The sequence below is a fragment of the Dendrobates tinctorius genome, unplaced genomic scaffold (assembly GCF_039654945.1).
Source record: "Dendrobates tinctorius isolate UK_male_01 unplaced genomic scaffold, ASM3965494v1 ptg000147l, whole genome shotgun sequence".
NCBI classification, from domain to species: Eukaryota; Metazoa; Chordata; class Amphibia; order Anura; family Dendrobatidae; genus Dendrobates; species Dendrobates tinctorius.
This window is the reverse complement of record NW_027361814.1, coordinates 18385480-18398794: the sequence shown is the minus strand read 5'-3', so window position 1 is coordinate 18398794 and position 13315 is coordinate 18385480. Positions and strand designations below refer to the sequence as shown.

Here is a 13315-nt window from a genome sequence, read left to right as displayed (position 1 = left end):
TACTGATTAATATGGCCTCGTATTATCGCGTGAGATAGATCTCCTGTCCTTGCGGTAATACAGGTGTAACACAATGTGATACATGTAAAAGTCATCTATTATTATGCACTATATTATAATACAAGATAATATACTTATAGGTGAGTATGAATAAATATTACATTAGTATGTGTGTATATATGGGAGTTTGAGGGTTCTGCGCAGGATCTTAGTTGGTCCCAGTATTGCTCTTTTCTGGACAGAGAGCTCAGATGTTGCTCCTGGGATCTGTTGTAGCCATTCTTCCAACTTACTCCAAGTGCTTCTATCACTGGAATCACTGTTGCCTTCACCTTCCACATCTTCTCCAGTTCTCCTTTGAGGCCCTGGTATTTCTCCAGCTTCTCATTTTCCTTCTTTCTGATGTTGCTGTCACTTCTCCCACCTGGACTTAGGGGGGCTTAGCCCATATGCTGTGCAGATGTTCCTGTATACAATTCCCGCTACTTGGTTGTGTCGTTCAGTATACGCTGTTCCTGCTTGCATCCTGCCACTATGTGTTGGACGGTTTCTGAGGTTTCTTTGCAGAGTCTGCACCTTGGGTCGTCTTGTGTGGTAGATTCCTGCTTCTATAGATCTGGTACATAGTTCTTGTTCTTGTGCTCCTGTACTGCAAGTAAGAATATATATATACACACACATATACACACAAGTTATGAGTCAAAAATGTCCATACTCCAAATAGTCCCTCACGCTGCCTCTTGCCCTACTGCCTTCCATGGGACTTAGACTATTTGTAGGACAATACAGGTAATTATCACTTTAGTTGGGGATGTTTGGTATAAATTTCTGTTTCGGTAAAGGTAAATATACCGTATCTATAATTCTTCCCAATTTTTATCTTTTGTTTTACGTATCTGAAATGATGCATTATAGCTGTAGACAAGAAATATCTCTGCTCAAAAATGAAAAGCAAAATGACAGTAATGTCACTGAGAACCAAGATAACCCTTCAGTGAGCTGCAAACCAAAGGTAAGTGGCGTCATATGCAAATTTGCTCAGTTTAACGCCGTCATGTTGTGTGACACCAAGTGTTTTTTGTTTCATTCAACTTAGTATCCCAGAGCAATTTTTCATGAGACCTATTTTTAGGGTCTAGTTTTGATCTTTTTTGTTCTTTATTCTTTTATGATTTAACTCAGTCATAGCAGCCTGAGGGGTCTAAAGGAGAACGTTAAGTGAGCAGGGACCCAAAACTGAGAAAGCCTGGAGGAGTACCATGAGTGGGTGGGAATTTGATTTATTTAAACTCTGGCAAAAGTTTTTATCAAAATTAGTAAGTGTTTGCTCATTGGTCTACACAGGATAGGTGATACCTTGCAGTTCGCTTGGGGTCTTGATTTCTCCTTCGTCTCATTGGGGGACACAGATACTGTGGGTGTATGCTTCTGCCGCTAGGAGGCTGACACTAAGTGAAAAAAAGAGGTTAGCTCCTCCTCCGCAGTATACACCCTCGCCCCTATTGCGGGCGGAAATCAGTTTTTGCTTAGTGTCCTATGGAGGCACACACAGTCTGGATCTCTCCAGACTATTTTTTTCTAGTTTACTATGAAGATGAGACGGGGCGACGGATCCTATTGAAAGGGTCCGATCTCCCCAAACCATCAACGGGCGAGCACGCGTTGAGTATCGTCTCCGCGTATCCTTTCCCGCACCGAGGGACATCTCTGGGACTTTTCCCCAGACATCTATTTTTTTCTTTGTTTTTTATTTTATGAAGATAAGACAGGGGCAACGCATCCTATTGAAAGGATCCGATTTCCCCAAACCATCAACGGGCGACCACGTGCGAGTATCCCTCCACGTATCCTCTCCTGCGACGTGGGATATTATGCCAGACTTAGCCCTGTCCACCCCTAGGTATTGAAACCATGGGCTTGCACAGAGGCACAAGACTAGTCTGTTCGGCCCCCACTGCTCCACCAACGCTAGACGGCGGTGCTGCAAGGTGGCGGACGGTCCCTCTCCTCACCCCCTGAAGGGGTTAGATGGAGCTAGGGTGCCTGCACCGTCCTATTTTTTATCAAAGACCCCCTCACATACCTGTGCTGCAGGCTGAAGAAGATCATCGGTGAGGAGAGGGTCGGGGAGGGCTCCTGCGAAGATTTCGGGCTGGAGCCCACAGCCGCAGCACGCCTCTCGGTGTCCACTAGCCATGCAAGAGAAGGGCTGGATCCGTCAGGACAGGAACACTGCGCCGGTCAGTAGCGCCACTTTTGGTACCGCGCCCCCCCCCGGTCGGGTAGGGGAAAAATTGAGGCCGGAGCTATGCCGCGGCCGGAAGTTCCGCCCTCGGGGCCGCGTTTCACTTCCAGCAGCCCGCCCCGCACTCGGCGGCGGTAAAAATCGAGGCCTCGGCTTCGGAGCACGGGCTAGGCTGCAAAGTGGGAGTACCGCCCCTAGAGCGATTTTACAGGCTGGTGCGCGCCACAGATGTCGGCGCGCGATTTAAAGGAATCATCCAGGTCAGGGGGCGCAGGACTGGGGTAAGTGCTGCCCGAGAGGCTACCTCCTCCCCATATCCCCAGCAGCGGACAGATACAGCATGTCCGAACAAAAGCAAAGACGCACACATTCTTTTACGCGGCATGCATCTCTTTTCGGGCTGCGTTTCCATGGGCGCAGAGCAGCATTTATGCGAAGCCTGCAAATCCAAACGCGCCCAGGAGCCCTCCCCTGCGACCGCGACCAATGTGTCAAATGCCCCGGAGTGGGCCCGATCACTGTCACAGTACATGGCGTCGCTTACGAAAGCAATAGAATCCCTTCAAGCCCCAGATAGGGGCAGGGACAGTGTCTCGCCACCTTTAGAGGGAACCTCCACCTCACAGGAGCCTCCGGCCTGCAGGGGCCACCCTCATGCCAGGCAGACTCGGGGGGAAACGAATCCACACGGTGTCGCCCAGTCCATCCGGTGCCTTCGGCATCCGTAAGGTCTGCTTCTCGCTCCCCGTCACCAGTGGTTGATAGCGAGCAGACATCAGATTGCGACTCAGACGAGCCCATGGACCTGGACACTCCAGGGTCATGTGAAACAGTGGACAGCCTCATAGAAGCCATCAATCAGACCCTGGGGATTGAGGATGATACCGCAGCGGCTACGGGGCGTAAAGTGGCATGTAAACGGGTGAAGCGGCTACACAGAATTTTTTTCCTCTCACCCTGAGTTTGAGGACATAGTGCAGCAGCACAGGGAACGTCCAAAATCGCATTTTTGTCGGGTTAAAGGGCACTCGAAACGTTATCCATTTGCTCCGGACCTCCGTAAACAATGGATGGAATCCCCGATAGTGGATCCTCCGGTTTCACGCCTGGCCACTAAGACCCTGTTATCTGTCCCTAGGGTTTCCTCGATTAAAGATCCCACGGACTGCCTTATTGAGAGCCTAGGTCGTTCAGTATATGAGGCGTCAGGGTCTGCACTCGCTCCCTCGTTCGCCAGGGCTGTGGAGTCGGTAAGCCAAACCTGCGACTCCGACTCCGACTCCTCAATTTCCCTTACACCGACTCCGACTCCGACTCCACGACTCCGACTCCGACTCCCACACATATTGCTTATATTTAAGTGAAAAATTTATTGTAGTACAATGTGAACCTCAGACATTTAATCATTTTTATGATCCAATAATCAAGATATTTAGATAGAACAGAATATATATTGGTGTACTACCCGGTTTTCATTCTTTTTGGTACAGATACGATATGGATAGACAGATATGGATAAATGGATAGATAGAGCAGATTTCTAATCTGTTTTTGCTATTGAAAACATTATCTATGAGCTCAAAAACCTTTCAGGTGATGCAGTTTTTTAAAAAGATGATCAACTTTTGCAGCTGAAAAACGTATCCTCAAAAAACACAGGAAAAACGCTGTGTGTGAATGTAGCCTTAGATCAGGAATAGAACAGCCATTTATAGGACATTTCATAACTTTCCCAAACTCCTATGAAAAAATATTCAGCACATCCTGCATTGAACTACTGTGCCCAATTTATTATATATTTTAGGAGTCGGAGTCGGTCCATTTTATACCGACTCCAACTCCGACTCCGACTCCACCAAAATGAGCTCCGACTCCGACTCCGACTCCACAGCCCTGTCGTTCGCAGCAACTTGGGTAGCCAAGGCTATGATATCATAGCCAGAAACATTAAACAAGGTCGCGCAGGAGCAGGATCTACCTGCAGAGATCTCGGAGGTCACATGTCAGATGACGATAGCCGGAGATTATGTATTGAATGCGTCTTTGGATGCGGCCAATTGTTCAGCACTTGCTGCCGCTAATGCAATCTCTATCTGAAGAGCCCTGTGGTTGAGGACATGGCGGGCCGATTCAACTTCCAAGAAGTCCTTGACTTCCCTACCTTATCAGTGCGGCCGCCAATTTTTGTATCAATTTATCTCTGACTCCACAGGAGGAAAGAGCTGGTTTCTCCCTCAACAGAAGGTTAAATCGTTTTTTCGTCACCCGGTTCAGGCACGTTTTCAGGCCTTTCGCAGTGCCACCGGCCATTCTAGGCCGGGCGTGACGGCATTGGTCAGGTGGTGGCCGCTAAGCAGCCTGAGCCTGGTTCGGGACCCGAATAGGAGACCGGTCCGGGGTCATACGTTAAAAGACTCCGGGTGGACTACGGGGCCCAATTCCGCCACCTCAGGCCGCCCCAATCAGGATAGGGAGCGACAGGTCATATAGAGCCAACCCATTGGGGAGAATGCGTGCTCAACAGGCCAGATCGAGGGGACCCAGATCCTAAGGATCATCGGCCAAATGACTTGAGGTCTTTACCAGACGACACCAGCAAAGTGGGCGGCCGCCTTCTCTGTTTTCACCACGTCTGGGCAAACATCGCTCACGACGCATGGGTAAAAGAATTGGTGTCCTCCAGGTTACAAAATAGAATTTGTCAGATACCCTCCAAGATGGTTTTTTCTTTCCCGGCTTCCCAGGGTGGATACCCAGGTAAGGGCTCTATTGGGAGCCATCAAGTCGCTCCTGCACAACGTAGTCATTGTTCCAGTGCCGGAACACAGAAGAGCTTAGGGGTTTCATTCCAACCTTTTTGCGGTTCCCAAAAAGGACGGTTATGTCAGGCCTGTTTTTTGGACCTGAAGTTTCTGAACAAATTCATCAGGATCAGACATTTCCGGATGGAGTCTCCGTTCAGTCATAGCGGTCATGGAGCAATGAGAATACTTGGCCTCAATTGACAGCCAGGACGCATTTCTGCATATTTCCATTTTTTCCTCCTCATCAGAGGCGGCTACGCTTCGCCATCAGCGTTCAGTATTTGCAGTTCGTAGCGCTACCCTTCGGGCTAGCCACGGCTCCCAGAGTGTTCACAAAGGTTATGGCAATTGTCAGGGCCACACTACATTCTCGAGGCATAGTCATCTTGCCTTATCTGGACGACCTCTTGGTCAAGGGCCCGTCAATACGGGCATGTGAGGAAGGTGTCAACATCACGCTAGATACTCTTGCCGCTTAGATGGTTGGTCAATGCAAAGAAATCATCCCTTGTGCCAGCTCAGAGGATCTCCTTCCTAGGAATGATCTTCGACGCTTGCTGAAGGTTGATAATTCTCCCTCAGGAAAGGGCGCTAGTCTCCGGCAGGGAGTCTGGACACTACGCCAACCAGTCCCTCATACCATCCGATCCGCGATAAGGATCCTAGGGAAAATGGTGGCAGCAATCGAAGTCGATCGGCGGTGCAAACTGTCCTCTCAAGTCAGGCAGTCGTTCGGATGGTGGATAACCAGTTCTTCTCTGGCCTAGGGGAAACCTTTCCCCCATGTCATGGGCTGATAATGACAATCAACGTCAGTCTCCTCGGTTGGGGAGCGGTGTTTCGCCACCACACAACCCAGAAATGGTGGTCGCCACAGGAGGCACGCCTCCCGATCAACTTATTGGGGATACGAGCAATTCGGCTGGCTCTGCAGAAGTTTCATCACTTTCTAGCAGGCCGCCCCGTCCGGATTCCATCGGACATCACCACGGCGGTGGTTTACATAATTTGTCAGGGGGGCACCCGCAGCAGAACAAACATGCGCGAGGTGGAGCACATTCTTCAGTGGGCCGAAGCAAACCACTCGGTGATTTCGGCTGTCCACATCCCGGGCGTGGAAAATTGGGCGGCAGACTTCCTCAGCCGGCAGGGTCTTGCATCCGGAGAGTGGTCTCTACATTCCGAAGTTCTTCAACAGATTTGTCAACTGTGGGGAGCTCCGGATGTGGACCTGATGGTTTCCAGAGTGAATGCCAAGGTGCCCACATATGTCGCTCAGGCCAGGGACCCGCAGGCATTCGCGGTGGACGCGTTGGTTCTACCATGGAACCAGTATCGCCTCCCATATCTATTTTCCCCACTGCCACTACTCTCGAGAGTCAGCAAAGGGATCAAGATGGAAGGGGGGGCGGCGATTCTGCTGGCCCCGTCAAGCGTGGTACGCAGATCTAAGGCAGCTGCTCGCCGATGTTTGGGCGCCTGCTAGAGCGCCCAGATCTACCGTCTCAAGTGCTAATTTGCCACCCGAACTCAAGGACCCTGTGTTTGACGGCAGGGCCGTTGAATCTTGGATTCTAACCCAGGCAGGGTTCGGGAGCAAGGTGGTCGCTACAACGATTAGCGCCCGGAGGCCTGCTTCAGCATGAATTTACCACCACACCTGGAAGGTGTTCTTTGCTTGATGTCGAGGCCGCGGTGTTTCTCCGCTAAGATTCTCGATCTCCAACATCTTGGTTTTTCTCCAGTCAGGCTCAGAGAGCCCGGATAGCTCAGTCGGTAGAGCATTAGACTCGGGCTTTGCCCCAGGTTTCCGCAGGAGACAAATGTCGGCCTTATCCGTCCTGTTCCAGTGCAGGGTTGCTACCAATTTGCAGGTGAAAACTTTTCTTCCGGGGAGTGTCCCACTTGATACCTCCCTATATGGCGCCGATGGACGCCTGGGTTCCTAACATGGTCCTAAGTGTTCTGCAGGAAGCTCCATTGGAACCGCTTCAGGATATCGCTTTGAGGCCGGAGTCACACTGGCAAGGAATACGACCGAGTGAGAGGCGCTAAAAGCATGCATTAGACACGGACCAATGATTCTCTATGGGGTCCCTCGCACCAGCCGTATATTTCTCATCCGTATTCTACGGTCCGTGCCAATTGCAGCATGCTACGATTGTCAGCGTACTACGACCGTAATACGCCAATGCAAGTCTATGGGTGCGCAAAAAATACGCATTACACACGGACCACACATGTGACTTGCGAGAAATACGCACCCGGTGTCTTTTAGCAAAGCCGGCAATTCAGTGCGCTATACAGTAAACTCACACTGACAGTTTTAATAAAGAAACGAAAGAATAGATATAGACACATAGAATATATATATATATATATATATATATGCATTCTATGTGTCTATATCTATTCTTTGGTTTCTGTTAGAAGCCCTGTCATAGGGCTCCATTATATGTCCATTTTGCAAGCCTGCGAGAAAATCTCGCCATACGGATTACATACGGATGCTGACATGCGCAAAATATGCGACCACACCTTGCTTACGGATGACATACGGAGCACTATTTAGGGGACATTCATCCGTATTACGCATGTAAAATACTGACCGTATTTTGCGTCGGTTAGTGTGACCCCGGCCTGAGGTACCTTTCCTGGGAAGTTGTTCCCCTAGTGGCTATCACTTCCATCAGGCGGGTTTCAGAGCTGGCGGCTCTATCCTGCCGAGCTCCGTTCCTCACTTTCCATAGGTATAAGGTGGTCCTCAGACCAGCCCCTCTTTTTTCTGCCGAAGGTCGTGTCCTCTTTGTCATATCAATGAAGATGTTGCTTTGCCTTCATTTTGTCCAGCACCGGTGCACCGTGTGGAAGAAGGCTCTTCACACGTTAGACCTGGTAAGAGCCCTCCGGAGGTACGTGTCACGGACGGCACCCTTTCCTCAGACGGACACGCTGTTCGTGCTCCCTGAAGAACGCAGGAAGGGACTCGCTGCCGCAAAGTCGACCATAGCCAGATGGATTCGTTTGACTATTCAGGAGTCCTACTGCATTAGAGGCACGTCGATTCCGGCAGGGATCAGAGCACACTCTACCCGGTCAGTGGGCGCCTCTTGGGCGCTTCGGCACCAGGCTTCGACAGAACAGGTTTGCAAGGCAGCAACCTGGTCCAGCCTGCACACATTTGCCAAACATAATATCCATACTCAGGCCTCGGCGGATGCAAGCCTGGGTAGAAGGACTCTCCAAGCAACGGTAGCGCACCTTTAAACAGGAGGTGCATGTAGCTTGGATCGGTGAGTCAATCTCCCACCCAGGGACTGCTTTAGAACGTCCCACAGTATCTGTGTCCCCCAATGAGACGAAGGAGAAACATGGATTTTTGTGAGTACTCACCGTAAAATCCTTTTCTCCGAGACGCTCATTGGGGGACACAGCACCCACCCTATTAGCCAGTTGGCTCTTGTTTAAATGAATATGTGTTTACTCATTTGATATAAGGGTGGTGTTTTCCTTTGGACATGTTGTACCTGTATTAAGGCTGATTTTTTTGTCCTCCTACTGCTTTGGCACCAAACTGATTTCCGCCCGCAATAGGGGCGAGGGTGTATACTGCGGAGGAGGAGCTAACCTCTTTTTTTCACTTAGTGTCAGCCTCCTAGCGGCAGAAGCATACACCCACAGTATCTGTGTCCCCCAATGAGCGTCTCGGAGAAAAGGATTTTATGGTGAGTACTCACAAAAATCCATGTTTCGATAACACAGCTCAGCACAACCGGTAGCTGGTGGGCCAATGTGCTGAAAAAAGTTGTAACAGTCCCAGGGTGGATTTGATTTAAATCTAACTGATTTAAATCAATATTTAAATCACGATTTAAATCACTAGTCAGTAAGGCTTGATTTAAATCAGTGATTTAAATCAAAGTTTCTACCTAAACTAGTTCTTGCTACTTTAACATGCAAGTAGATGAAGATTTTTAGAATCACTTTTTATATTACTTTTTTCTCCCCAGTTTAATGAGTTAATCATTCATATTTGGACACCACTGTTCTGTTGTACTTAGGAAGGAGAAAAATAATCCTGACCTTAATAACAATTTAAATAGATTTATTCAACTGAAACAATAACAACATTACAGCATAAGTTATTTGCTTAAACAAACATCCATGTTTGTTAACTAATTTGACTAAACAAAATATATATATATTTTAAGAAACTTAGACTGTCAGCCCAGCCGACACATGAAAAACTTAAATACTACTGTCCCTGCTGTCCTCTGTAGCTCACTTGTCGTCATCTTCATCATCATCTTCTTTGTTCCTATTCATAATCTGGAAAAGAAAAACAAGCTTTCCTGCTTTATTGGGTCCCAACCGATTTCTCAATTTAGAATGAATGAGTCCAAAGGAAGAGAATATTCTTTCAACGCCTGCAGAAGAAGCTACTGCTGTTAAAAGTGAAATCATTACTTGAACAGTCTCTAAATCCAAGCGCTTAAGTGACTTCCACCAGTTTACTGGTGTGACCTTCCTTAAAATATCTTCAGCAAACATATATTTCTTGAATGGTTCCCCCTTAGCTCTGAAGTTTATTATAGTTGGCATTAAAGATGGATGATTGCTGGATACCCATGTCATAGCTAACTCCTCTTCCTCAGCACTTAGGTTTTGACCCTGATATTGGATATTGACAATATTTGCCAAAAAATGAGCTGGAGTCAGTGCTTGTCCCATTCGTTTGTTTACTGCTTGTAATTTAATTCTGTCCATGTGTAGTTGTGTTTTTAAGTGTTCACTCAGTTCCTTCCAAATTTCAACAGCATCTGCAATAAAACAGCTATTTTTCTGTATTTTGTTTAAAGCTTGAGAGATGGGTTTCAGGAAGCTCAGCATATGTTCAACATTTCTCTTAAGCCCAATGTTGAGGATTTTGGCCGTGACAGTGCCATCTATTTTATCTCGATTTTCTTCACAAAGTGTCATCAGAATAGGCCAGTTTTTGATATACTGCTCAAAACAGTCCACCACAGAGTTCCATCTAACATCTTGTGGGAGCGTTAGCTTGGTTCCACCCATCCTTTTCAGAGCTGCTGCAGCAAAATGATTATTACGGAAGTATTTAGCAATTTCAACAACATTAGCCTTTATTTCTGGAACACTTAAGTCTTTGGCTAAGAGGTGCAGCAAATGAGCACTGCAACCATATGTTATTAGCAGCTTTGTATTCCCTCCCTGCTCTTCTAAATCTCTTCTCATCTTGGATACGTTTGCAGCATTGTCAGTGACCAAACTGCGTACTAGACATTTGAATTTTTGTTCACATGTCGTTATAGCTTTTACTGCCACTTCTTGTAAGTATTCTGCTGTGTGTGCATTTCCTGACGTATCAGTTGTTTGTGCAAGGAAGACTTTACCTTCTTCTGTTGTTATACAAGCACATACAATAGGATCATTGTGGACATTACTCCACCCATCAATACTTAGGTTAACAATTTTACCCTCCAGAGCTGTTGCACATTGCTCCATTTCTCTGTCATACACTTGATCCAGCAGTTTCCCTGCAACATCAGCTCTGCTGGGTGGACTGTATCCTGGTCTCAGTGACTGAACCATATTAATGAAATGTGGGTTCTCAGTCAGACGGAAAGAAGAGTTCGTTGCATAAATAAACTGGGCAATTTTTTCATCAATCAACTCTTTTTCTAATCTGCTAATTCTTATCACAAACCTATCTATGGTGGTTCCAGGAGGTAAAGGTTTTTTTCTTCCTTTTGGGTGATGGTGATATGTGGCTGTGGGTGTCTGATGATGATGCTGCTGCTGCTAATGAAGCACTATCCTGGATGGATAACTCTGAAACTGTAGAACAGGATGATGGTGATCTTGGAGGTGGATAGTTTCCAGAATCCATGAATTCCCCTAAACAAAAAAAGTCAATGCTGTTATTTTATTGTTTATACAATTTCTGCTTATTGTACACAACACATCACTGCCCCTGCCCCAAAAGGAATATTTGTTTTTCTTCATAACTGTACCAAATGACAGTAACATGCAGTAATAATAAGAAATATAATTTTTCTCACACATGACAGTTCAGTCTTTAGAAATAGGATTCAATAAAAATGTTTACCAACCTGAAGATCCTGCCTGTTCAGAAGTGTTGACCAACATCTTCATCACCGCACTTCTCATGATGTTGCCTCATTCGCGCCACCAGGCCTTGCATCTCTTTGTTGCATCGTTTGCATTTTGCACGCATGCCTGCCTTACCGATAGGCGAAGGAGCTTCATTAAAATATTCCCAAACTGGGTCTCTTTTACGGCCTGCTGCCATTATAAGGAAAGAATGTAATAAACCTCAGATCGTACACACAAACAGATCCAGACTTGTCTGTCTGTGGCTATGCTGCAGTATTGTGCTCAAAGTTTCACTTTCATTTTCTTGTCTGCTTGCCCTTCCTCCTCCTCACACTTAGATTCACATTCTTCTTGTGTTGTGCAGATTTATTCCACTCCAAACAATCAGAAACATATTGTCTAACTTCTTGGACTTGGCACTGAAGGGGTTGATTCTGTATTCATAGGTTTGTAGAACAATAGGATTAAGGTCTTTTTCTCAACTCTGTTCATGTTGTAACATTTTTGCCGTGAAGAAGAGGCTGGGACCTCTGCGGAGTCAAATTCAGTTTTGAGAACTGCGTAAGTAAAGCGAGCGTCTGTGATAATATAGGAGAGAAACTGCCCACTAATCCTACAGAAACCTCTGGAAGAGCATGGCATTGTGAATGTTACACATATACAGCCTTTATTCTACTGAGTTAAACAACTCAGCTTTATCTCATGATGGAAGAACCTTTGGATGGTAAAATATTTTCCTCAAAAAGCAGTTTATTGAAAAAAATCCGATTTAAATCAAAAAAATCCGATTTTTTTTTTGATTTTTTAAAAAAAAACATTGATTTTTATCCACCCTGAACAGTCCCAGGTGTTAGTTCCCTCACCCCGAAATCCATCAGTAAATGTTTCTTCACTTTCTATGGTGTGAAAACTCCACTAAATTGGCTAATGTTTACAATACAACATACAGTATATGTGTCTATGTTGAGTGTGTAAGAGGTAAAGTTTCTCCTTGTGGTTGGCATTGGCCATGTAGTGCCCCCCTGAGAAATTAAATATGCAAATAACCTAATAATAGAGGAATAGGACTAGAACTCCAGCATCACCTGTAGGGATCCTAAAGTTAATGTCGACCCTTTAACGACCCTTGCCACATGACTCTAAAGCTCCTATTTCAGACACAAGAAATCAGTGCACGTTTCTTGGGGGATTTTTGCCACTCATCAGTGAAAAGCAGGAGAACAATATGACTGGGTCGCAGTTCTTTGACAGAGGGTCTCATCATGGAGAGCATCAAGTTGGCATAGTCCATACAATGTTTCCGTGTCAAAGGCCTATCACCTAACCGAGCAGTTCTCCTGCTTTGCACTGATGATAGGCAAAAATCCCCAAAAAAACGTGCACTGATTTCTTATCTTGTAGGTTTCATTATGCATTATGTCTAGCTCACATTCCTGACTTGTACTTTACATTTGGAAACATTTTAGTCTAAACACAGGAAAGGTCTAATTTTTATATTATGAAATGTTGAAATGTTTTCTCCGTTGTGCTGCGACCATGAAATACCAATACGCGTGTTTCAGTGTCATTCATCTACTCACGTTAGAAGCCAACATTTTTTGTTTTAAAACTTCTACAAAAATTCCAGAATTTAATGAGACATTGTGACATCATCTCTATATCTAATTAGATCTAGACAAGAGTTTCATGCTTTCTTCTTAGACACATCACATAATGCTATGAAAAGGAGACATTAATTATTTCAAAAGGATTTATCGTTTCGGAGAAAAACACAAAAAATGACAGCAGATGAAATTAAAAGATTTTACTCAAATATATGTCAATAATAAATCAGAGGATTTCCCTCAGTATTGCAGGAGCCCAAGTTGTGCATTATTCTTACCAGAATGAGTATAACATTTCTTCACTGGAAAATATCAATGGTGGCTAAATCTGCACAATATCTGGATAGTAAATGTAAAATTGTACTCAGACTTCGGCCTGTTTTTACTTTTTGTTGTCTCCATAGTCTATGGAATACAATGGGAGAATCGGATCATCTATAAATTAGCTATAATCAAAGTATAGATTTAGTATATTAATACACTGATTCATCCTAATGGGTAGCGAATCTGCGAAATGGTAATCAGGC

The 13315-nt window shown here is 45.8% G+C and overlaps 1 protein-coding gene across 1 annotated transcript in view; it reads left to right on the top strand.

Moving 5' to 3' along the window:
• The window catches only part of CFAP46 (cilia and flagella associated protein 46), a 257741-nt gene that overhangs the window by 150260 nt on the left and 94166 nt on the right, over positions 1-13315 (top strand). Inside the window, exon 35 of the mRNA XM_073546509.1 lies at positions 916-1012. Within this exon, the coding sequence (XP_073402610.1) occupies positions 916-1012 (97 nt within the window). The remainder of the gene's footprint in view (positions 1-915; positions 1013-13315) is intronic.